The 25,881-nt window shown below is 35.3% G+C and overlaps 3 protein-coding genes across 3 annotated transcripts; 2 read left to right on the top strand and 1 right to left on the bottom strand.

The window, feature by feature from the left end:
* Positions 1–191: 191 nt before the first annotated feature.
* LOC18031443 (nuclear pore complex protein NUP93A) lies at positions 192–11,294 on the bottom strand. Its single transcript, XM_006421227.2, has 15 exons — positions 11,022–11,294; positions 10,018–10,109; positions 9,713–9,779; positions 8,774–8,833; positions 7,378–7,467; positions 6,295–6,564; positions 5,849–5,944; positions 5,599–5,733; positions 5,240–5,293; positions 5,013–5,096; positions 3,780–3,866; positions 2,783–3,685; positions 2,251–2,432; positions 1,148–1,439; positions 192–559 (listed from the first exon to the last, which is right to left on the bottom strand). Exons 1-15 carry the CDS (start codon positions 11,121–11,123, stop codon positions 482–484), a joined length of 2,592 nt encoding a protein of 863 aa, XP_006421290.1. The 5' UTR covers positions 11,124–11,294; the 3' UTR covers positions 192–481.
* Positions 11,295–13,086: 1,792 nt separating this feature from the next.
* On the top strand, positions 13,087–15,880 carry LOC18031902 (mitochondrial acidic protein mam33). Its single transcript, XM_006421226.2, has 3 exons — positions 13,087–13,244; positions 13,686–14,017; positions 15,413–15,880. The coding sequence occupies exons 1-3, from the start codon at positions 13,131–13,133 to the stop codon at positions 15,573–15,575; spliced, it is 609 nt and encodes a 202-aa protein (XP_006421289.2). The 5' UTR covers positions 13,087–13,130; the 3' UTR covers positions 15,576–15,880.
* A 4,542-nt stretch (positions 15,881–20,422) lies between these two features.
* Positions 20,423–23,364, top strand: LOC112099952. Its single transcript, XM_024187489.1, has 2 exons — positions 20,423–21,314; positions 21,395–23,364. Exons 1-2 carry the CDS (start codon positions 20,423–20,425, stop codon positions 23,362–23,364), a joined length of 2,862 nt encoding a protein of 953 aa, XP_024043257.1.
* The last annotated feature ends 2,517 nt before the right edge of the window (positions 23,365–25,881 follow it).

Here is a 25,881-nt window from a genome sequence, read left to right as displayed (position 1 = left end):
TATATTGTAACAAATTAATGAAAAATACAACCCATAGCTTGTGATATGCAATGAAAAACTTTGAAGCGCACACAGAAAACTTATGGTAACATTGGACTCGAAGCATATTAAATGTCTTCTTAATTTAAATGGAATATTAGATGTAACTTACTATTTTTCAACTTTTATCTTGATTCATATATGCACCCAAAGTGAATATAAATGGGGAGAGATATCGAACGCTTGCAATTGTTGAAATTTTACACATAGACAGAAGCTTAGCAACTTTTTTTTTTCTTTTTTGGAAATAAAGTTGGAGAAAATTAATTCCAACAATAAAAATACCTTTCACTTCCATCCTAATGTCTCTCCGATAATTGTTTCAACACAACAAGGATTGATTTTTGTCATTCGTATCTTACAAACCTTCTACATATAGTTTAAATGCATCCTCTCATACTTTCTTGGCCAGGTAGAGAAATTTCAACTCTCTCAATTTGCTTCACAAGCTCCGGGCAACCCTTTCATACAAATCACGAGGCCAATTCTGATTCATATTGTTAGCAAGAAAGTTTGCAATCTGCATACGACAGAAGACACATCAGTGGTGAAGCAAGAGCATATATCAAAGCGGTATATGATACACTCTCAAGCATTCCGAACAATCAAAATTTTGGGGATGGTACAAGTCCAAAAATACACCCTGAAAATTAATCTAACTCGCAAGACTATTTAGTAGAAATGGGATCCTCTTTTATTTTGAACTTGCCTAACATTTGAAAGATCTTTTGATAGTGTCTGAAGGACCAAAAAGGCATGTGGATCCATCCAACAAAAGAATAGCATATACAATACCATAGCATGAAAGCTTGATAATCCCAGATGGTCCTCCTTCAACATATCAAATCCATCCAAAACGATAGCATATACAATCCCTGTTAGTGTTTCTTCAAATTTTCTTATGTATCGGTGGGTGAGGGAGGCTATAAAGGATAAAATTTCGATGCAGGATATGCTATTTTTGGTATATGCATATGAAAATGAAAATTCTCTCAATACTATGAGCCGCAAGGAAATTTAGACATTCTATAAACAAAATTATAAGCACAGAAGAGCAACTTTATCTGACTTTCAAAATTGAAGATCTAGATTAGCATCACCAGCATACCTTCGCCCTCATGGCACGAAGCGATCCATCGGTATCTGTAACATTGTCCAGACAAGTTAGAGCAACCCTCAGTAGGTCAGGCACACAAGCTTGGACGTGAGGAGATAAACTCTGAAACACATCAACCATGGCATCTGGAACTCGTGGATCAAATGGAAGAAATGGGAGTTTGGCGACCTCCCTCAAAGCATCTAAATAATGGCCTGACCTTGCCATCTTATGGACAGACAATATTGCCTCAAGCTGTCTCAATACAGTCTGTTGCTCCAGAACTTGCTCTCGTTCATGAAGACTGCAAGTGAAATTCAAGAGTCAGGAAAGAGCACAAAGATCTATGTAAATCATAACATCAAGTTATGAAAAGTTGCCAAAAGAAGCAAAGTAACTCAGAACAGTGCAAAAATTTAAAGTTTCGCAAATTTTATATATATATATATATTCATATGTCAGAAATTCTTTTAACTCACTAATTCACAAATTTGTATACCTTTCTACTGGTTGTAACATCCTAAAAATGAACTATTATTAATTCCTATGGAAAGATCTCAAACTTGAGACATAGTAATATTTTGAATACAATTGTCCAGACAAGGGATGGAGGAAAAACTCTATTACAAAGTCCATACCCAGTAAACCATTTTTATCGATTTCAGCCAAAATAATAATAATAATAATAAATATTTTTATCAACAATAAACAAAATCAACCTAAACAAATAAGAGAAGTGAATAACATTGATTCCATAAGAAGTACAAGATTCCATACTTAATAAACTATTTTTATCTGCAATATATGAAATCATCCTAAATAAACAAGATAAGAGAATAACATGAATGCATAGGAGTTTAAACTCAGAATATATTTCGGGAATTTCAATTATGGCGGTTGCTTTTGATTTGGTTTAATTATATGTACTCTCGATCTGAGAAACAGAAGATCCCATAGTCCACAAGATCAGCTGTAAGGTAATGCCTTCAAAGTTTCAAAAGGTTTACCTAACACGTTTTAAATAAGCCTTTTATTGTAATCATACAGCAACAATAGTAGCACAATATTAGCCAAAAACTCTATCAAAGACCAGGAAATGAAAAGCGTTTAATAACCTGACTTCAGGATAATATTTTTCCATCTCCAAAATTTCGTTGCCAGAATGAATTAGGCTAGCAGTCTGACTTTCACCATCCAACCTACCACGGGACATGGCAAAAATTGCTTCTGAGAGACACTTGTTAATTGTATCCAATGCCATTGAGAAGGCTCCAACTCTCTTCTGAAGTTCTATAGACTGAGTTTAGGTAATAAATAAGAATAAGAAGAAACAAAGGAAATATGTCAAACACAAAACTAATTAACAGAAGCAATTAAAGTAAAAACTATAAACTGAGGAAATAAAATATTTCATGAACATACAAAAGACCCTTAATACAATAGAAAAAGGGCCCAAGAGCAAATAAACAATAGGAACATGTAAGCAAGGACACAGGACCATAGTATTGAGGAATGTCTGGGTTGTAATCTATATAGACTGCCAGTGATTAGTTGATATGTTATTCCTTTTTATAAGAAGTTGATAGGTTATTCTTCAGTAGACAACCCAAATAAAGAAATTGAGGAAGGCAAGGACATAAAAATTACTTTATCATAAAGCCCAGCTTCCTGACACTGCCCAGCAGCTTCAAGTAAAAACTGTTGTCTAGCTTTGAGATCAGTTATATATCGTCCCAATTCACCTTCCTCCCCAGCTCCTCTTGAACCAAGTAAAAGATAAATTCCACCATCTCGTAACAATAGTTCAGTTAGAAGTTGCTTCAGCATCAAGCTTTTCTGCCTTTGTTGATCAACATTAGCTCTCCCAGTCCACGACAACTGTCCACCACCTACTGCAGCAGCAGCTTGTGCATAATATTCTAATGCCATCTGGAGATTGCCAAGACGAAGATAAGCAGACCCATATTGCCTAATTATGCTGGATGCCTCTGCATATGGATCCATCAATCCCAGTTTTTTTCCAGCACCAGAACCTTCAGAAAGGACCCCGTGGTCTGCTAGCACAATTGATATGTGGGCAGCATCAATATTATACCCCTCATCACCTGATTCTTTAGATAAATAAAGAACAGCTGGTAGCACCTGAATGCTTAAAAGCAACACATAAGGGTATACCAGAGGGTCCTTTCCATTTTTTGTATAATATGATGGATCAAACTTGTTTAGGTAAACCTGCAAATCATCCAAACTGTATGGGGCCAAGCCATCGCTCAGGACAACAGAAGGAGCTTCACTGGGTACATCCCGTATGGCTGAAAGTTTGAACCACAAAAAATCCTCTATAGTACCGAAAAGAGTTGGTAGATCTCTTAGCAGCCGGTCAATTTGCCGGCGAGAGCCAGATATGATAGCATAGAGTAGCAACTTTTTCTTGTCATATGCAGCTCGACCTACTCGATCACCCATTCTCAACATTTTATCACATTCTTCAGAAGCAGCAGCTGCAATCTCCGGCGGCACCATACCTCCAGTGTTTATCCACTCTGTAAGCTATCAAAAAAAATAATAATAATAACAAAATAAAAATGTAATGGACAAGGCCTGATAATAAGGTTTTATGGATTAAGTAGTGAACAATGAGTACCAAAGGAGCAAACTGGTTTGAAGCACGGGATGATAGGGCAACGTTTCTTGCTTCATCATAGTATCCAGTTCTCAAGCAAAAATAAATCTGTTACAAACAAAAAGCAAAACTTAGAATGAAACTCATCCATAAATAAAAGCACTGAATAACTCCGAATAAACCTAAAGCTGATTCCATACCATTTCCTCCAAAATTTATCAATAATCTTAAAAGAAGAAAGGAAGAAAAGAAAATTGAGGACTCAAAACTTCAAAATAGATAAACTTTAATAATATAAAAGGCCATGGAGTATCAGGTCTCTCACCAACACGATGTGGAAGTTAACATTCAAGCATACTTAAGTAACATAGAAGCCTGCTCCATCTACTTAGGGATTGTTAGTGCTTTTGTTTGAAGTCTGAATATGACTCAATGGTCATTCAAATGTTTTTGTCTGCTTGTTTTTTTTAAATTTTTTTTATTCAGGGTTATTCTAAGATATTTTTATCTGAACAGAAAAATAACATTTCCTGACTTATATCTGAATGCAAAAACTTCTGAAAAGATAAAAATCTTTATTTCCATAACAAACCATTCCTTTTTACCATATTAGAAGCTTATCTTTCCATACCAATTACATTCATAATTTATTCAAATAAATATCTCAAAACATCGCTTTCTAGATGTTCCTACTTAAAACGCAAAAACACTGAACAATTATATTCAAATGTGTGAAAAAATTCCAATACATTTCATTAAATGAATTAGAAAATAACAAGGCTGTAATGCACAAAGTCTCTTGCAACCAAGGAAAGCACACCAAAGCTAACAGAAAAGCGACATAATCTCATAGCATGCTCCATATGACTCAGATAATTTCTTCACTAATGCAAGTTCACCATTCAGGATAATAGGTCATAAATTTAAAAATGATTATAGGATTAAACTTATATAGCAAACCAAAACACTTCATATATAGCAAGTAAGAGAATTAGAGAAGTCACGGATTACATATTTAAAAGTGTTTAACCCAAAAACTAGCAATTTATAAGCATTGTTTGCTACCTTCCGTTCAAATAACAATAAATATTTAACAAACTTAATTTCCAGGGGAACTAAACTGATCCCAACTTTAAGAAACTGGAACTTATGAGCAAGAAATTTGAACGGTAAATAAACTATCTAACATCATTTCATAATTGTAAAGCATAGAAGATTCAACAGAAAGGAAATGCCAGTGATATCAATCAAGACCTGCTGCCAAGTGGTATCAACTGGAGGCTGCCTACGAGTGTCACCAGTGTCAAAATCCAAGACTCCATAATCCCTTAATCGTATCTGCATAGAAAGAAAAAATAAAATAAAAGAAGAAGAGGCACATAACAAAACCAGCAGACAAATTAAAAGGTGATGAAAGGCTCAAAAAGTAAAGTGACAAGTCAACATGCAAGATCAGGTTTACTAGCAATGTAAGGACATACTCGAAGAAAAGCCCGAACTCTCTGTAAATTTCCAACAACTCCACCAAGGGCAGCCTGTAATGGCAATTAATAGCATAACTAATCAGTGCTCAAACAAGCAGGGGGAGGTTGATTTATGTAGCTTTAGTACACAATCACAAGATAGATTAAGAATACGCTGCTAGCAAAAGCAAAAGTTTGGAGGGCAGCTTTCAGAATGACAGCAAAAGCAATCTCATGTGTAAAACGCAGCCAGAGAGCAAAGAAAATCAAAAGCAGTAACCAAACAGAACATCATTCATTAAACAATCAAGTAAAATCACCTCCTGAAAAAAGAGTGCAATCAATCGAATGAAACAGTACTAGAACAAAACCATTACCTGTGCAGGATGACTTTGTATAGTATCCATAATATACTTCTCGTGTCCCCATTCCAGGTGGCGCCTTGCACCAATTACAAGTGACATCTTTCTTGAAGCAGTCTGTTGCACAGTTGCATGCTCACCCATCATTGTCTGAAAGTTATTGAGAGATCATCATACTTGCATTGTAATATAATATAAAGCATGAAAATGCAAAAACAAGGTTACAGAGTAGCATGTATTAAGCAGATAAGAGAATAGAGTAAACCTGAAGAAGGTGCCATATTTTCTGTATGTTAACTGATTTTCCACTAGATGATTCAATGGCCAAGCTTTCATAAGCGCCCTTAAAAGCAGTAGCAGGCTAGATAAAATGACAAAACAGAAGGTAAACACATAGAAAAGCATTTTTTTAAAACAAACCAAAGACTGCATATGTCAATGCATGTTAGAATTGTAAATATTGATAAAATATAACCCAAAAAAAAAATTAAATAAAGGACAGAGCAGATATCAGTTATAATTTGCCAGGTATATTGTGTTAAAGAGCTGATATATTGCCAGCTTCACCAGAGATTGCTGTCAAGATGACAGCATATATTTCTGAAACAGCTAAAAGGTCATCAAATTAAAGTAAAATATATTTCAAACAAGAGACTTTGATGCCTTTCAAAATGTAGCATTATATAAATTTAACATAGAAAGGAGTCTTACTTTAAATGGCAGTGCTTGCTGCCTTGCATTGTTCAGGTTCTTCACAACTTCAGCGTAGACAGTTGCTTTTTTCTCAAGAAGTGGCTTATTAGCTAAAGGTACAAGCTCCATCCCAGAAGGACCTGAGGAAATCTGAGGACTAGAAGCCATGGATGCCATTTGACCAGGAAGAGTACCTCCAGTGCTCGTATCAGTCATGTTAGTCTTGGGTAATGTTGAAATTCGGCTTAAGCTCTGAAGAAAGTCACGTTTCTCTTTCTGCCAGTCTTCCTGCCAAAGATCAGATTACACCTATCAATCTGAAGTAAAAAAGCACAAGAATAGAGACTTCCTTTAGTTCCCATCAAGATATTTACAGCTATTACCAGAAAAACAGTTCCCACAGTACAAGAACCCAAAATTTACTTCATCAACTGCAAGTGGTGGAGGTAGCAAAAATTATAACATGTACTACTTTGAAGGATACAATCTTTTGTTCCAACAAGGTTATTGGGAAACTAAAAGAAAAGCTGGATATAACATTTTTTTCCATCATTTTTCTTAAAATTACAAGGGAATACCCACAAAATACACAATTGTTGCTGAACCCCGTACTTAACGGCTTCCATTAGAGCACCAAAGAACCAATGTATTGGTCTAACTTAAATCAGTGACAACTTAATCAAAAGTAATCGTCATGACAAGATTTAAAGGGGCAAAAAAAGGATATTCAAACAAGTTATCTACAGACTTCAATCTTGATTAAAAATGACACTGTTTTTATATTTTCTATCTTTCGAGTGAGTGTGCATGTTTGTACAGCAAAACTTAGAAAAAATAAACAATTTATTTAGGAAATGCAACTGAGTTATGCTCCAAAACTAGGGGGCTAAAAAGATACAATGGGAGAAGAAATAAATGCAGCTGTTGATATTGGATATTACTTTAGTTTAAAAACATCTCTAAGAATTAAGAGAAAATCCATGAGAAAAGTAATTTTAATAGCCAAATACAATGAAGTAATTGTGATGGCAGCAGCATACACAAAAGAGAGCTAGAATTAAAATAATATTAGAGTCCAAAAATCAGTTGGGTTATACAAACCTCCAGAACTTTCATCATGTAATCATTAAAACTTCTAAGGTTATCCGTCTGAGCTTCTTGGATGGCTGACACCATTGCAACTTCATGAACCTGAGGTGAAAGATTAATGCATAAAAATTAAAATATGACCAATTATGCTTAAGGAAAGAAACAATATAAAGTGTAGTTAAATACGCTGTGTGGTATTTAACCCAAAGCAGAATTTAGCAACCAAATTAGTAAAAACTTGATCGAAATTATAAGTATCCATTTTATGGCACAACCACACATGAGAATCTAGAAAAATTATATAACATGACATTATGTTGATCATCGCAGTTCTTGCTTTGCACAGACATAGGTCAACAAACACTTTAACATCATAACTGATCAACATGTAGACTGGAGTTTACTTATATGCATGAAAAATTAAGCAAATGAAAAATATGCAACAAAGAAAATTAGAAATCTCCTTTTCTTTCTCTTGGTTTGATAAGAAAGATATAAGAAAATTAGAAATCTGTTCTCATAAATTGTTAGATTACAACAATTCTTCCAGCAATTGAAAACAAGGCCATGAATAGGGGTTTCTCTTCTTACACAAAATATATACAAAGGTTGAAATACACAATCACAAGAGAAAGAAATGGGATGCAATGAGGCAGGGAATGTTTCATTTGCATATAATGAAGATTTTGGGGTTATCTCTTCACTTGTATACCTTTTTGCAGACAAAATTTGTTGTATTCTAAATCATTTTGCAAGTTCCAGATACTTTCACCAAGAACAGACTTCAGGTATGCTGGGAACAGTTTTTAAGTATAAATTTCATGTAGAGCACTATCTTCTTTCAAGCACTAAAAAGCTGAGGATGCATTCTATTTTTTTAATCTAAAAATGTTAGCATCTACATCTATGCTATCGATGCAAATGCGATGCAAATGCTAAGGCAAGTCATATAATGCATAACTCTTTTCAATGGTCAGTATTTCTATATAGTAACAAAAATGCCAGTGTACTTGATTGGAGAAGGGAGAGCAACAGATTAAAACCGAAATACGATTGAGATTAAAACAAAAACACTATTTTATGATTCTTTTAAAATCAGTGTTTGGGAGCAAGAGAATATCCGAAGTGCACAAAAATGGTCTAACTTATTCTCCTAAGATGCAGTTATTTCTTTAAATGCTAAACTGGATGGATAAAATTCCAATAATTCCAGTAACTGACGTAACACATAATTCCAGCTGAATAAGCATAAGGAGTTATACTACATAATTAAAGCCAACAATCATGAAGAATATAATTTTGCTGATCAAAGTCATACAGACATTAAAAAAGCTCAATATTAGCAGTAACAGCAATAACACATCTTAAGAATATACTGATAGCGAACAACTCTAGTACCAAAAGTTACCTGTTGCAGATATTCTTCCACACTAGTTGCCTCAGTGGGAAAAACATCCTCAAATGTTGTCTGTAAAAGAAAGTAACAAATGAGAAAAGATCATTTATTAGATGTAAATTATAGAAAAAGGAATAAATAAAAGAATTACAAAAACAAAAAAAAACAGAGACAACAAAGCAACATAAAAGTTTGTGATGCAAGATAGACAGTGATGCAGCGGAAGTTTAATGTTCAAAATATTCCGTTGATTCTAGAGAATACCGGAACAAAAGAACAACTAAATTCACGTTGATTCAAAAGAATACCGCGAATTTAGGGATTAAGACTCGTTGATTCCACAGAATACCGAGAATTAACTGTTCAAATACTCACAAAGAGATTTGAAAATTGAAATATTATTAAACTCAAAATTCTCTGCTTGTAAAAGCTACAAAAGACACTTATTTATACTAAGTAAGACTTATCCTAATATGATTAGAAAACCTATTTTAATAAGACTTATGCCTAAATTAGGAATATTACCCAAATAAGCAATACCTAAACAATAAGACTCTAAATAGGAAACTAAATTAAACTAGAATACAAATTAATTAAAATATTCCTAAATATTATACATTTAACTCTAATTAGGATTTCTTCAATTTCTTACTCTGCATCAGACAGTCAACATCATAATCAAACCAAATGCAAGAGTTTGTAAAGTTAGCAATCAGAGCAAGTGAAGCATGGGCTGGCATGAGAGAAAAAGTGGAACTTACTCGACCTAGCTAAAAAATGTAAAATCAATTTCATTCAACAAAATATATGGAAGTCTCTTGGATACAATTTTCATTGTTACATATTTGTACCACTGGAAATAAAAATTTGAAAAATAATGAAATGAAAATAGGTCACAGCCAGAAAATTTTAGGTTACCATATATCAAATACAGTGTGTAATAAATTTCACCTTCAATTCAAATGACTTCAAATCTCTAGCAAGCTGTTCCGCATTTATTCCCTCACGTGCAAGTAGCCTGCAAATACAGTGCAAATGAATCAACAGCATGAAATCGTCAATCTTATGCTCCTGGTTCCGGAAGCTCAATTGCATCGATGTAGTAAACAAGAAATTATAGGAAAACAAATATTAAAGGCAATTTTCCCCAAACAAATTTCGAATCTCCATCCTGAGAAAAGAATCTTAGTTTAAACTAGCTTCCCTGATTTTTCAACAACCAATTAAGTGACAGTAGGTAGGAGAATCACAAGTACCTTGTGGCTGCAATAGACTGAGAAGGAGTCTCGGTTCTTATGGTTTTTGCCTTGAGCTTCTTTGACAATGCTTCTAGTTGATCTAAGTTCCTCTGAAAAGGGTACAATTTGCGAACCCAAAGTTAGGAAAAGCCATACACAAGCATCCAAACATACATATCTAAGTTTAAATAAACTAATTTTCTTTTGAGCAATAAAAATATAACAAGTTTAGTTTGGTTTGACAAAGAAGAGAGACTAATTCTGAACCAAGATATTTCATATCTTGCATCTTAGAGCTCAAAAACCTCCCCCCACTTCTCTCCAATGGAGTGAAGAGTCTTACGAGTCTAGACAGTCCAGTTCAGGTGAATTTCTCATTTTTTAATTCCAAAAAAAAAAAAATTGACACAATGTTATAAAGCTCAGACTAATTTTTAAAGACGCCGTTTGGTAAAATTTTTCTGTTTGCCCCTTTCCCTAAGATAAACAGCTGTTGACAAGCTGGTCTTTTTCTCACTAAATGCTTTACAAAGTTTACAATTTACTAAACAACCAACGCATATTTCCTTGGAAAATAAGGATCAAACAAGCCTACTCCTTACATTATTTTATGTTTGCAAACGATAATCATCCAGAAATTAGGTCACTTGAAAGACCTCATAATTCACTCAATGTCAATTAACAAGAATAACAAAGAAACAAAATTCAATTTTTAACATTCACATTAGTAAAAGCAGAAACGAGGAGACAATGCATAACAAAATCATGTTCATGAACATTTATTTTTATTTCTCGATTTCTTTTTAAAAATTTTTCTTTTCATTCGGAACATTTTTTTCTTGGAAAGCAAAAAGAGATGCATTACTATCAGATTTACAGAACTTACAGAACTTAAGGACTTACAGAACTCGAGAGTTTAAGAAGATTAGTGAAACTAACAGCTGAAAACATATATATTTTACTTTCGTCTCTGGTCTCATTTTCTCGGGAAACAAACGGAAAGTGAAGAGAGAAAAGAGTACCTGAAGAGGAGGGAACTGAGCAGAGGGAGCTGCCTGTTCGAGAAGCTTCGTTGAGGAGTGAAGAAGATCGGTCCAGCCACTCATGTCTTGCTCACCCGCCATTTTGCTCGGTTCCAATTTTACTGAATCAATCAATGAGAGGGAAAAGGGTTTAAGAAGATTTCATATTAAGCCCTACTCCAGTCCTCCACTCAAACGGTTTAGTTTTTGTTATTTCGCTTAATCGTCTATTCGTCTGCAAGCGCGATGCGGCTAAATTACCCCAATAATGTTGAATCTCGGATCGAGACCATGGAGGTTACGGGTCGGGTTGGGGCGAAATTTTGCTTGAAAGTTGACAGCAAATAACCCAATGGCAAACGGAAATTCAAAAAATAACAAAATAATATATTATCGATAATGTTAGAAATCCTAATATTTAAATCTCAACTTGAATTTCATTGTCATATATCACTCGTTTATTATATAATAAATTTCATAATTTATAAAATTACTTAACTACCATTTAATGAATAAATGTCACATTAAATTAGAATCTAGATTTTAGAATGTTTAGCATTATTCATAAATTGTTAATAGAATATATTAAAGACCAACTTAATTAACCAAGAGCGTTTTTGGTTGGAGGATTAAAAGTGGGGATTAAACTCTTTTTTAAAAAATTTTATCCTTATCTCATGTTTGGTACTATCAAGTGTATTGAGATTTAGTTATCCTGGACCTACGAGCTAATCTTAATTTTGTAAAAGAAATTATCCCAAGGGGGGGGTCATGGAATTAGTTAGTATTGAATTATATTGATAACTCAATTAAATATAATAATTTATAAATATTAAAATTATAGTAATATGTGATCAATGTAATAAAAAATATTGATTTTAATAATATAAATAATAAATTATACTAAAAATCATTATTAATTTTACATTAAATTAAAAATCTATTTTAATTCATTTAATTATTAAATATTTTTATAATTCCAAATTTACATTATAAATTAATTATTAAATTAGTATTCAAAAAGATAAATTTTATAAAATAATAGATTATTGAATAAAAATAATATAAATATCATATATATATTTAACAAAATAAAAATTATTTAAATTATGATTTATATTTCATTAATGTCATTGAGGTTGATTTGTATAATTAATAATACAAAATTTTAGTTTATAATAATAATAATAATAACAATAATAACTTGTAACTTGTAATATTATAATATAAAATATGATTATTTATAGTTCAATCCAATATTGCATTAAATACAACATAATATTATATATAATCCAATATTATTCAATTTAATCCAATCCAATCCGGCATACCAAACGAGCCCTAAAGGAATGTGGTTGCTCACGAACGTCTATTAACCTACTTTATCTAGTTGGTCACTCAATTCGAATACTAGGCAAATAAGCTTTAGATAAAAATAAAATTGATATTCCACTTTCTAACTAATACTATATATCACTGTTATTACACCAATAACTATAGTAGCATTCACACATTTGATGGTTAAATAAAGAAATAACTGTTCATTGATATAGAGGGCAAAATTATTAAGTTAACAAGTAAGGTGGCGTTTACTCAATTGATGGATAAATAAAATAATAAGTAATTTTAGAAGTAATGAAATTTTATTGTTACAGGCCACGGAGGGAATTGAGTTGTGTTAGACAATAATAATAATAGAAAAAAATTGCTGAATTACTAGCTTATTACGTGGCCTACATAACACAACGGTAATATTTACATTTTCATTTATAAGTTTTTGAACATGATGAATTACGAAAGCATTTTCACCTGGATTCAAATAAAAATATTGAAAAAGGATTATTATTAAAATAATTACCACCAAATGCAATTACCCAATTTTCATTGGATCTGATACTTCTGATTTAACTATTAAACTTTTAAATGTTTTTGTCATAATTATTTAAAAAAAAAAAAAACTGGGGAAGAATGCGAGTTTTCTGAATGACCCCTTACAGTTTGATTAATTATGCAAATGACCATTTATGGAAAAACTTGTACTACTTTGTGCGCAATAACGGGAAGCGAATCAGAAAGAAAAGAAGAGAGAGAGTGTGTGTAAAATTGAAAATGCCTAAAGCCAGCCCAATTTTACGCAAGGGACAGAAAGCTCTCCAGGATCTTAGCTTGCTCAAGATCTTGAACTCTGAAATTACCCACGAGCTCTCTTCCAACCGCTTTCAGGTATACATAACTGGTGAATGTAATACAACTCTTTTTAAACCCATAACTAGGTGAAAATATTAACCAGGATTTGCTTTTGATGCTTTATTGATGATGCTTAATGGGTTTTTTACTTCTTTTAAGCATACTTTTGTTTCGTACTAACGATTTCGGAGGGCCATTGGGTGTTTTGTGGAAGTTGAGTTACACCATTTTGTTGTAGATAGCATTTGACGCTAAAGAAGCTTTTATTCGTAATAAGAACATACAAGGAAACTTACCCAGAAAAAATATTAGGAAGATTTAACCATATTCTTTTTATTAAATATGTTGCCTGCTTATTATCTTTCGGCCATCTGATCACCGCATACACAGGGAAATCTATTCCAATAGTGTGTCTAGTACTATGAATTCAAGAAATTAGGGGTCCTTTTCGGCTAATGTATGTTGATGGGTATGCAGGATAATCAAAGTGGTACCTTGGGGGATTTTAAGGTTGAATATGATGCGCCACAGTCCCAAGATGTGGTTTTGCGGAGGAAATTTGAGTCAGGTGAGGAAGTAGCAGTTTCGGCGTTGCTGGGGCCAGAGACCTTCGTAAGAGAGAGTAGGTTTCCGAGGGAAGTTTTGATGAAAGTATGTCTCACAAAGCCGGGCCTCTGTTCCATTTTGCAGTTTGATTGCAGAGTTACTGAGAAGCATATTGAGGGGTCTGACTTTGACATCCGTAATGCCTATTATCTCCAATCATCAACCTGTCTTGGTCGTCCACTCTACAGAGGCCCCATGTTCAGGTAGAGTTTTTCCATCATACTCATGATGTTACTAATTATAAATCTAAATCACCTGAACACAATCTGAACTTGTTTATTTGTCAGTAACCTTAACCCTTAGTACAAATAGGGCAATTGTTGTAGCATGTGACTTAAAGGAAGAAGTCTAGAAGAAACAATATGTACATACATGGTTTGCGTTTTTCTTATGTTTGAACTGAGAACTTAATGCTTCTGGAGGACCTTGCTAGGGTACAATTGGGTTCTCTTGAGCTAGGTGCCATATCTCTATGTTCAGTTTGATTAGTGAGGTTGTTATGTGTTTTCCATCCCAGTACAATAGCTAATTCCGATAAGTTATTGATGGATAAGAATTCAAGAGTAATGTTGGTCATGGGGAGAATTTGCATGTTCAATTTTGGCTGTTGGAGTTGAAGGGATGCTTTTGAGGATAGACTTCCCCATATGTTAGTACATTAGATAGGTGGGAGGGATAATGGCCATTAGATTTGATAGCCTCTTGATGAATCCTTTTAATTATTGAACATTGTAAATGCATCTCCTCTTATAGGCTGCTTTATATTCTCATGTCCTTAGTAATGGTTGGACAGGCAGCATACCTGTTACCTAGATGAGAATTCACTCTAGTTTTCTCTCTTTACACTTGTAATTGCCCCAGCCAAATAGATAAGCTGTTATTGGATTCTGTTAATGCTTCTCCCCTTCTCCCATCCAATCCGCCCTCCCTTTCCTCCAGTTTGTAAGTTGTATTGAATAAACTTTCCACTGTGCACTACTGTGGTTGAAGTTTATTCATTTTTTTTAAATACCTAAACATTCATGTGTCTCCTCATGCGGTATCGGTGTTCTATCAGTTGCCTCTTTTCTGCTTTTGTGATGTGATTTTACTTTAATTTTTTTTTTTCAAATTTTTAAGTTAAAAGATACTCACTCATAAGGTAAACGTTATATTTTATATCAATGATGAAATTTTGGCTGAAAAATGGAGCATGATTTTTTTATTGCATGCCCTTTCCTGTGCTTGTCATTGTAACAAGGGGTGCTGAAGATATTGGTATGTAATAGAACTGTGGGATGCTGTTTCTTATTAATGAAATTAAGAAGATTTGATTGTCATTATTTCAGTATTTTATATTCATTGACTCAGACACAACTGGTGATTATGCTAAATAGATACAATTTAAAAAAAAAAAACTAACTAAAAATAACTCCAACAATCATCAAGTTCTTCTCAGTGTAAGGCTTGGCCCTGGCTATTGCATAATCTTTGTATTTGTTCGCTAAAATCACAAGACAGAACATACTTGTTTAACTGAAATCATTGTTGTGTTTCATTATTCCAGAGTCCCATTGAGTTCCTTGGTTACATAATCACCCTTCTTGTTGCATTTGCAGTTCTTTGGACCCTCAATTACAAGTCGCGCTCAAGGAATATCTAGTTGCCAGAGGAATTGGAGAACACTTAACCAACTATCTTCTCCTCCACCTACACAAAAAGGAGCAAGATCAATACATGAACTGGTTGCAAAAGCTTGAATCCATGGTAGCCAAAAGCTGAGTGACATAGACAACATACTGGTACAGTGCCTGAAAATTTTACACCCTGGCCCATCTTTTTGAGCACCCTCCATGTCCTGCCCTTTGTTCTGGAAAAAGGGTCACAGCTGAAAGTAATTCAATTCAGCTCATAATTTAACTTGATATGAAAATACCATTACCTTATCAAGAGTTGTATCATCTTTTCCCAAATTTCTGCAATGAATGATTTATATCCCATATTCAAATTTTCTGGGCATACTTTTGTCTAAAGCTAAAATGTTTGCGACCGTTAAATGGACTGCTGGAGTTGTCTTACAATGATGGTTGGTTTTATATGTTGCAGCATGCAATAATAGACTATCGATGAAGGTCTGACCTGATTGTGTTAAAGGGTTAGAAGTTTTCTGCAGGTTAATGCTTAAGATGCTGGAGACTAAACTAGGTTGATAAGTTAAAATAATCATTTTTTCCTGCCACCATTAACGGGTGCTATACGTGCAATTGCAAGAGACCAACGGTAGAAATGTGGATATAATAAGAAGGAAGAGATTTAAGTGTGCGAAAAGGGAAAGAGTTTGCGTGTGTGACTTTGTGTATGGTGAGTTTTCATTAAGGAGAGTTTCATTGTGGTCTATACTTTTCTAATAAGAACTCGTCGCGCACGAAGTTGTCCACCGATAAATAGCTCCCTAATAAGAAGATGGTTCTATTTAAAATGTGAGACTTTACTTCTTTTTGGTCAGGTTGAGTGATGGTTTTGTATTCTTTTAAAAACACAATATATGCGGTAATAATAAATATCATATTGTAAAATTAATTTATAGAAATAGAGTTTGACTTTGTATACATATGTAACATTCGTCATCTGCCTTCCTTTTCTGATTTGATATTTTTACTTCTTACATCGTTTTTCATTTTTTTTTCAAACCACAGCAAAATTTGTTGGGTACTGATAGCAACAACGCATCCAACAATTATGCTCTTATGTATTTTTGTTTATCATGATTTTATTACCTCCATTTGATTTTCAATTGGACAACTCAAAACTTGTTTGTATATAAATTTCGATTTGATTAGGATATATATATATTTTTTTATTTGAAAAGATTCTTATTTAACGAGTAAGTAATTTTTCTTTTGAAGTTTAAATTATTCATGGAAGAACACAATATGTATAAGAAAATGAATAATTTTCTCACAAGTAATAATTACTATGTATAGAGAGATTGGATTTTTTTGTTCGTAAAACACAACAATCAACTTTTTTGCAAGTAAACTATTTCAAATGTAAAAGAAATGGTAGGTTTATTGAGAGATCTAGTGTAATAATTTTTTATACAGTAAATTTTTCTCTCATCGTTCTTGACTGCCGTGATTTTTATTTGGTATAAGATTTCATGTAAATTCTTGTGTTATGTGATTGATTTTTATTCTCTATCTATTTTATTTATTTATTTTTTATTTGATATTTTTACTTGTAAGATCTTTGATGAGATTAAAAATCCCTAAAAATTTTAATTCATTAAAAACGTGACCGTTTGAGTTGTTGAATTTAAAATAGATGAATATTTGACGAAAAAAAAGAAAAATCTACAAAAGTGGTTATTTGCTTAGAACATCTGATTTAGGGTCGGGCTTATGCTTGTTTATTAGCATTTTCTTTTGTAATTTATAGTTTATCTCCTCATTACTTTTAGATAATCAGTTAGGAAAACTATAGTCTACAGATACTAATATTGAAATACTCACAATAATCACTCATTTACAATTATAGTGTTGCTCCCATTTAGATGCTACTACCAATTATCAAAATTATCGGTTGCTGAAGGTATCTAATATCTACCCAGCATTTGATCCTTTAGACTCACTGTTAAATATTCTCTAGCCCAGTATGAAAAACTATTGGCATTACCTTTTTTCCTTCAAGAGTGCTTTCTCTCTGTATGAGAGAACACCGAATGGAAGCAAAACCTGGACTTTTATGGTCTGAGAAACTGCTCACTAGGTGGGCGTAATTTTTCTTTTTATTTTCTTTCCTTTCCTTCCAACCGAAATCCCAATCTTGAGTAGGGTCTAAAAGTTTAAGTAGGGTCTGGTAGGTGGGAGAGAGTTCTACCCAAAGAGGTGGGAGAGTTTGTTAGAAAGAAGTCGCACCAAACCTTGGTGCGACAGGCACCCTGTCGCACCAAGCTTCGGGCGACAGGTTGCCTGTCGCACCCACCTAGAGATTCATTAAAACTGTGTTATTTTAATAGGACTCAAATAATTTTTTTTATAATTTCAGGCTTAATGGATTTAGTTGTACTTGAATTGTGTTACGATGGTTGGTGGGAGACATTAGAGAATGGCCGTATGAAGTACGTGAATGGTAAAAATCGAGCTTTTTTGGTTGGAAAAAATTATCTGTTTGATTAGTTATTGGCAAGAGTATACGATGTGTTACAAATAAACCCTAATGACTATAGTATCACAATGAAGACAACTTTGAGGTCTAGTAACACATTATATCGTATATGTGCAATGCCCATGGATATATGTGACGATGAAATGGTGAGGGTTGTGTTGCATATGGCATCTGACGTAGCTAATTTTGGATGCATTCCTATATTCGTGACCACATCACCTCGAGTTCCGAGCGAAGGTATTGAGCCACATGTCGATACAGAAACTTCGTTTAGAGCAAATATGTCTGGCCCCGATAATGATGAAGAAGTGTTGCCAAGGACAATATCGCTGCAGCAATATTACTCTCCAATCCACGACAATTATGACAACGATGATGATAATGGCGTTACATTACAGGATGTTGGAGCAACGGTATTTCCAATAACAACGTCGTTGGAGCAACGATATTCTCCGTATCACAACAATGATTTTCGGAACAATAATGATTTTCATAATGAGACAGAGGGGGATAATGTTTGTGCAGAACCTTCTAATAATACGAGGCGGGGCACTCGTTTCAATAATGATGGTGATGATGGAGGAGCCGGTCCTTCGAATGTTCCGTCGTTTCAGCATGATGATGAGTGTGAAGATAATACTCCTGTGAATAACAGAGGCAATAGACCTATTCCTTCTATGGTTTGGTCGAGAAGGAGAATTGACTCCCTTACAAGTCTTGCTCCAACTTTGCCTTCGAACATAGTTGCTCCAAGCTTTGTTAGCAGTTGTGACTCAGATGATATCAGCGTGGGTAAGCTATTTGCTGAGAAGAATGAGCTTATATTACAACTACACAAGGTGACCTTTAGAGATAAGTTTGATTTCAAGATTACATGGTCTACTACGACACGTAGGTGGATAGTCAAGCTAGGGAGCGAAATCATGTGGTTTGGGTGGGTGCACTTCATTAAAAGCCTTTATAGACTTCTTAAAAGGATGGAAACAGACGAATTAATTAAGAAGTGCAGCGCCATAATGCTTGAAGAAGAAGATGAAGACAAGGTAATTTTTAGGGGTAAAATGAAGGGAAAATGAGCTAAGATTGTGGCAGGCTGCCTAGTAGGCAAAATCCTTACTACTAGGAGCACTAGTTATGAAGGTGTAAGGGCATCATTACAACAAGCGTGGCGTCCAGCAGGGGTAGTCAAAGTTGAAAGCTTTCGGAATAAAATCTTTATGTTCAAGTTTTCCTTAGAAGAAGACAAACGAAGAGTGCTAGCAAGAGGACCATGACATTATGATCGTGCCCTTATTGTACTCCAGGAACCAAAGGGTATAGGCAATGTAACAGAACAACCATTTTCGCATGTCTCTTTTTGGGTACAGCTGCATAATGTACCTTCGATGTGTATGGATACTAGTACAATTCGTGAAATTAGCTCTAAAATGGGGAAAGTGGAGGATGTAACAACGGATGCCATTGGAGATTGCTTTGGTGAATATGTCCGAGTCAGAATTTCAATAGATATTACGAAGCGATTAAAGAAGATTATCAAAATTCAGCAAGAAGATGGGAGAGAAATCCCAATTGGAGTGATTTATGAGAAGTTACCAGATTATTGCTTTTGCTGCGGCCTCATTGGGCATCAGTACAAAGAGTGCAAAATATGGGGGACAACCGAAAGAGGAGATGGCATATGGGGCCTGGTTAAAAGTAGCCCCATTGATAGACTAAATGAGAAGTTAGAGGAATAAAGAGACGGAAAACATGGAGCAAAGAAGATCACAACAAGAAGTGGTGGAATCAGAGAACACAAGCACCCACAATCCCAAACATCCAAACCCGACAGGTGAAAATGGGGCAGGGTTAACCCAGAACCAGGAAGAAGAATGTAGCTTGCAAATGGGATTGAAACACGTGGCAGAGGAGCATGGGGAAACATTAATGATTCAGGGGCAGGAACCGAAATGGCGTCAGGCTGGTGCAGTAGAAGAAAAGGAAGATCCTAAAAACTCGAGTCCAGAAGCGGGAAACCAAAAAGGAAAAGAAATTATGAAGGGAAAGGAGTTGAAGAGGCTTTCTGAAATGAATCCAACAATTAACCAGCCCAATACCACAGAGGAAGCCCAAATGAGTTCGGATGAAGTTGTGGTGAATGAGGAGTCATATATAAAAAAGTCTAAAGCTAAATGGAGGAGATTGAAGAATCAAGCCTGAACGTCGAATAAGATGAGGAGTAACCAAGTAGAGCCTAGCAATGTCAAGCGGACAAGCTGCGACACAAGAATGACAAACCCAAAAAACAAAAGACCAAGGCTGGAAAGTCTAACTGAAGGCACATCAACTCGAGCTCCAGAAAATTCTCCCTCAGCTAAGATCAAGCTAAGTGGGGATAGTGCAGCAATGGAAATGATGGAGATGATGGAGGTCACAGTGAAAGAGATATCGGCGGAGGCTGGATACCAGCCCCGCCGAAAACAATGAAAATAATAAGCTGGAATGTCCGAGGTTTGGGGAATACCCGGACATTCCTAGCCGTTAAGGACATTCTCCGAGAGTACAAGCCTCATATTCTTTTTGTTTGTGAAACGAAGTTGAAGCAGGTGCAGATGTCTAATATGGGGAAATCTCTAGGGTTTGATAATTGTTTTAGTGTAGGAAGAAACGGAATGGGGGGTGGTTTGGCTCTACTTTGGAATTATGAAAGTGATATCAGCATTGTTTCGTACAGCAATCACCATATAGATGCTGTGGTTAGCGAGGTGAATGGGAAGAAATGGAGATGCACTGGCATATATGGCCACCCGGAATCAATGCAAAAAAGGCATACTTGGACGTTACTAAGGAGGCTGGCCGGTTTATTCAACTATCCTTGGTTATGCTTTGGCGATTTCAACGAAATTTTGAACTTGAGTGAAAAGCTGGGGGGCAACGATAGATGCTTGAATATGGTGGCTGAGTTTAGAGAAGCAGTCACTGATTGTAGCTTGGTAGATTTAGGATGTAAAGGTTACCCCTTTACGTGGTCCAACAAGCGATATGGACCCCATTTGATCGAAGAACGGCTAGATAGGTTTTTAAGGAGTAAGGGCTGGGAGCAATCCTCTTATGAGCTTAGTGTTTCCAATCTGAATTCCTGGTGCTCAGACCATAGTCCCGTTATGCTGGAAATGCAAGAGAGGACTCGGCTCACTTGGCATAAGAAGAAATCTCGCCGAAGATTCCACTATGAGGATATGTGGAGTCTATATGAAACTTGTAAAAGCATTGTGCAGCAGGAGTGGATGAATTGTAGAAACTGGAGGGACGGAGACCCCGTTAATGCTTTCAGGAAAGCAGCTAATAATTCAATGGCCCAGCTGCTGGTTTGGAGTAAGAAGGAATTTAATGGCAGGATGAATAGATTGAAGATAGTGAGAAGATCGACAAGATTTTCTGTGAATATTTTGAAGATCTTTTTGCAACATCCAGCCCTTCGGAGATGCACATAGAGGCTGCCCTTGCAGGAGTGAAGCCGAAAGTTGACTCGGAGATGAATAACCGCCTGAACATGCCTTTCACCGCGGAGGAAGTAGCAACTTCACTCTCTCAGATGTGCCCAACAAAAGCTCCGGGACCCGATGGACTGCCAGCGGCCTTCTTTCAGAAGCACTGGAGCTCGGTAAAACAAGGGGTCATCTCTACCTGCCTCCACATACTGAATGACAGAGGTACAATTACTCCACTTAATCACACATACATTGGCTTGATTCCAAAAAATTTCAAACCACAGAGAGTGTCAGATTTCAGACCGATAAGCCTTTGTAATGTCATTTATAGGATCGTAGCCAAAACTATTGCAAATAGACTAAAACATATTCTCCATCAAGTTATATCTCCAACTCAAAGTGCTTTTGTTCTTAATCACTTGATTACAGATAATGTTATAGTCGGTTATGAGTGTTTGCATAAGATTAGACACAGTAAGGGGAAAAAACATGGGCTGGTAGCACTTAAATTAGACATTAGTAAGGCTTATGATAGAGTGGAGTGGGACTTTTTGAAGCACACAATGTTGAAGTTAGGCTTTTCTAGTAAATGGGTGGATTTAATCATGCAGTGTATTACTACAACTTCCTTTTTAGTTGTTATTAATGGAATAGCCACAGGGACAATTCATCCCCAAAGGGGACTCGGGCAGGGGTGTCCCCTATCTCCTTACCTATTTCTAATGTGTGCTGAGGCTTTCTCAAGTTTACTTGAGCAGGCCGAACGACAAAAGCTTCTCCATGGAATTCAATTTGGCAAAGACGTGAAAATTTCTCACTTATTGTTCGCGGATGACAGCCTAATCTTTACTAGAGCAACAAGGGAAGATTACAAACATTTAAAAGCTTTATTTGAGTGCTATGGCAAGGCCTCCGGTCAGATTTTTAATTTTAAAAAATCATCTATGTTCTTTAGTGGCAGCACTAAAAATGAGCAGATTTCAGCCATTAAAGATATTTTCCAGCTACAAGTGGTGTCTCGACATGAAAAGTACTTAGGCCTACCATCAATGATAGGGAGGATGACAAAGAGTTTTTTTAAGGAGACCAAACTCAAGGTTTTGAACAAAATATGTAGCTGGCAACACAAGCAGTTCTCAAGTGAAGGCAAGGAGGTACTAATTAAAGTCGTTGCACAAGCAATCCCATCTTATGCCATGAGCGTTTTTAAAATCCCCATAGGGATTTGTGAGGATATCCAAAAAGCAGTGGCCAAATTCTGGTGGGGAACTGATTGGCAGAAGAAAGGTATTTACTGGGCGAAATGGGAGAGAATGAGTTATGCAAAGGTGAGGGGTGGATTAGGGTTCCGAGACTTATCAAGTTTCAATCAAGCTTTAGTTGCTAAACAAGGGTGGAGAATTATGCAGTCACCAAACTCGCTGGTGGCAAAAGTCTTGAAAGCTAGGTACTTTAAGCACGGGGGGATTATGAATGCAAGATTGGGGTCAAAACCATCTTTTATTTGGAGAAGTGTGTTGTGGGGGAGGCAAGTGATCCAACAAGGGTCTAGGTGGAGAATTGGCAATGGGGAAAATGTAAAGGTGTACAAAAGTAATTGGATTCCCGGACCCTCAACCTTCAGGCCAATTTCAGCCCCAACAATGGCTCCAGACACAACAGTGGCAGAGTTAATTGACAGCGAGCAACATTGGAAAGAAAAGCTGATATGTGATCACTTCAGAGCAGAAGATGCAAAAGCTATCTCTCAAATCCTTTTGCCGAGAAGGCCACATGATGATCAGCTGATATGGCACTATGATAAAAGAGGCCAATATTCTGTCAAAAGTGGCTACCAAGTGGCTATGCAAATGAAGTTCCCAGACAAGCCAAGTTGCTCAACCAGGTCCCAATGGAATGTTATCTGGAAACTTTCAATACCAGAAAAGATTTAAATTTTCTTATGGAGAGCAGCCCATGACCTTTTGCCAACTATTGGAAACTTATGGAAGAGGAGAATTCTTCAGGAGTCAACTTGCCAAATTTGCTGCTGCAAGATGGAATCCACTTCTCATACTCTGATAGAGTGCAAAATGGCAAAGAAGATCTGGAAAGCTTCTCAAATAACAGTGGATCCACAAAGGGAGCACAACCAGGACATAATTGGGTTATTACAAGTCTTGCCTCAACTGAATGCCAATATAGAAGGGACCTTAGTGGCTGCATTACTTTGGGTTATTTGGAACGAGAAACAAATGGTTGTTTGAGGGCAAAAAAGAGAATCCAACCAGAGCAGTGGCTCGGGCATAATCTATTATAGAGTCGTTTAGGAAAGTCAAACAGCCTGAAACAAATTATGTTGCAAGTCAGAGGGCAGGGGAGCAGAAACAGTGGTGCCCTCCCCCAAGAGACTGGCTAAAAATTAATGTGGATACTGCAGTGGATGCTGAGAAACAAGTGACAGGCCTTGGGGTGGTGATTAGAGACTCGGATGGCAAGTGTAAAGCTGCTGCTGTTAAGACCTCTAAGTTTTTTGGTAGTGTAGTAATGGCTGAAGCTGCAGCCATGGAGTGGGGTTTGCAGGTTGCATCAAGCATTGGAGTTACTAATGGAGTTGTTGAATCTGACTCTTTAGAAGTTGTTGAGCTCGTTAACAAGAAGTCAAGCAATATGTCTGAAGTTTTTTGGGTGATCTCTGAAATTCTGGAAAAGCAGAAGACTTTTCAGAATTTCAAAGCTCAGCATGTCCTTAGAACTTGGAATGGTATAGCTCATGCTTTGCTAAGTTAACCCTGCAAAGGAACGAAACTGTAATTTGGTTGGATGAATTTCCAACAGACATCATGTTTATTCTTTCCAGTTAATATATTGAAAGGTATACTTTCTTTTCAAAAAAAAAAAAAAATTCTCTAGCCCCATGTCTTTGGCAAGGAACATTATCGTTATAAAGAACAACAGGACATTACAGCAATCCCTAGGTTGGACGACCTCTCTGAAGAGGAAGTGTAGCAAGGGCACGAAAAATTGAGCGTTTCTTGTCGCAACCTTTTTTGTTAGCTGATGTATTTACCTTTCCCTTGGGTAATATGTTGGTCTAGCTGAAATTGAGGGATTAAATTAATCTTGTCTCGAGAATTAAATGGTCTTCTTGAGCAAGCATTTTATTTAGTAAGTAACATAGATGATGTTACTTGACAATGCTACAAACTTAGAAATGGAGAGTAATTTAAAGAAATAACCTTAAGTCTTTGTGTGCTGATCTTAATTGAACTATTTGGGATTCAAAAGTGAAAGAAATCATTTTATCTATTAACAGTAGACAAAAATATGCGTATTAGCAAATCACGCGCCTATCGCCACATCTGTAGATGTAGCTATTTTAAAATTCTGATTTAACAAACAATAGTTCACTTCACGATGGTTCTGATGGATCATTTTGCTAGAATAAGGAATAATGAGATCATTATTTTACTAAATGAAGCAGAGAATATTAGTGACAGTGATCCCTCGTAAGCCTAGCAAACCCATGAAATTATCGAAGCTAACTTGAGGAAAGCTGAAAGTAAGAGATAAACAATTGACGTAAATCTAGCTCTCAAACGAGATAGGACATGAGTAGAGATTATCAATGCAGACAATATGACTAATTGGTGCGCCTGAATAGAATAATCCAACTAATTGAATCTAATTAAATTCAATAAGTGGAATCAGATTCTAACAGAAGGAACAAGTTTCAATTCAAAAATGAAATTGAATCCAAAAGAAACAAAATCAATAAATAAAGGTGAGTAGAAAAACTTATTACCTACCGTTGGTCGTGGCTTCTAATAATTTCTAACTGATACTGGAATTGAATAACAGGTAAATACTGTGATAAAGTAAAGAGTATTGTGGAATGTTGTGAATGGAATCCGTCTAATTTAATCACAGTCATTAATATTGATCACATCATTTACACTTCTTTCAATATTATATAAATTATATAATTTCAAGGTGAGAATGATCATGTCCTTTCAAAAGTCTCCCCTCTCTTTAGCTTTTTTTTTTCCACTCTTTTTTCTTTTCGTGAAGTCTTAACTTTCTCGTTTGAACTAACTTTATGTAAATTGACTAAATTCTTTTCTAAAAAGGTGTTATTATCTTTTTTTTTCCTACTAAAATAACTGGAAAATAACATTTAAATGTAGTAAATATTGCATTCTAGTATTTTATAATTAATAAATTACAAAACTCTTATATTTTACTACTTTTACTATCAAATGACCGCTAGTTGACCTTTAATGTACTAATTATGCCATGTTTTAATAAGAAAAAAAAGGAGTTTAATAAATAAATTTATAAGTTTAAATAGCTCAAATCTTACACATATTCTTACACATATATTCACATATAAAATAACAAGAATGCCCTTGACATAAGTATCCACAATAAACTATCTTAAGGCTGGGGTATAATTAACATGGGTATAATTG

This window comes from Citrus clementina, unplaced genomic scaffold, assembly GCF_000493195.1.
Source record: "Citrus clementina cultivar Clemenules unplaced genomic scaffold, Citrus_clementina_v1.0 scaffold_9, whole genome shotgun sequence".
Classification (NCBI taxonomy): Eukaryota; Viridiplantae; Streptophyta; class Magnoliopsida; order Sapindales; family Rutaceae; genus Citrus; species Citrus x clementina.
The sequence above is the reverse complement of the archived record's forward strand: the minus strand, read 5'-3'. Positions and strand labels throughout refer to the sequence as shown.

What these genes read in the sequence shown, in the direction of transcription:
- LOC18031443 (XM_006421227.2), bottom strand. Translation starts at nt 11,123, where the DNA reads ATGGCGGGTGAGCAAGACATGAGTGGCTGGACCGATCTTCTTCACTCC. An exon ending in TGAAGTCATTTGAATTGAAG is followed by an intron (nt 8,834 to 9,712) that starts GTGAAATTTATT and finishes TTTCTTTTACAG; the next exon opens with ACAACATTTGAGGATGTTTT. An exon ending in TGGAAGAATATCTGCAACAG is followed by an intron (nt 7,468 to 8,773) that starts GTAACTTTTGGT and finishes CTTTCACCTCAG; the next exon opens with GTTCATGAAGTTGCAATGGT.
- LOC112099952 (XM_024187489.1), top strand. Translation starts at nt 20,423, where the DNA reads ATGAAAATAATAAGCTGGAATGTCCGAGGTTTGGGGAATACCCGGACA. An exon ending in GGCCCAGCTGCTGGTTTGGA is followed by an intron (nt 21,315 to 21,394) that starts GTAAGAAGGAAT and finishes AATATTTTGAAG; the next exon opens with ATCTTTTTGCAACATCCAGC.
- LOC18031902 (XM_006421226.2), top strand. Translation starts at nt 13,131, where the DNA reads ATGCCTAAAGCCAGCCCAATTTTACGCAAGGGACAGAAAGCTCTCCAG. An exon ending in TCTCTTCCAACCGCTTTCAG is followed by an intron (nt 13,245 to 13,685) that starts GTATACATAACT and finishes ATGGGTATGCAG; the next exon opens with GATAATCAAAGTGGTACCTT. An exon ending in TACAGAGGCCCCATGTTCAG is followed by an intron (nt 14,018 to 15,412) that starts GTAGAGTTTTTC and finishes TTGCATTTGCAG; the next exon opens with TTCTTTGGACCCTCAATTAC.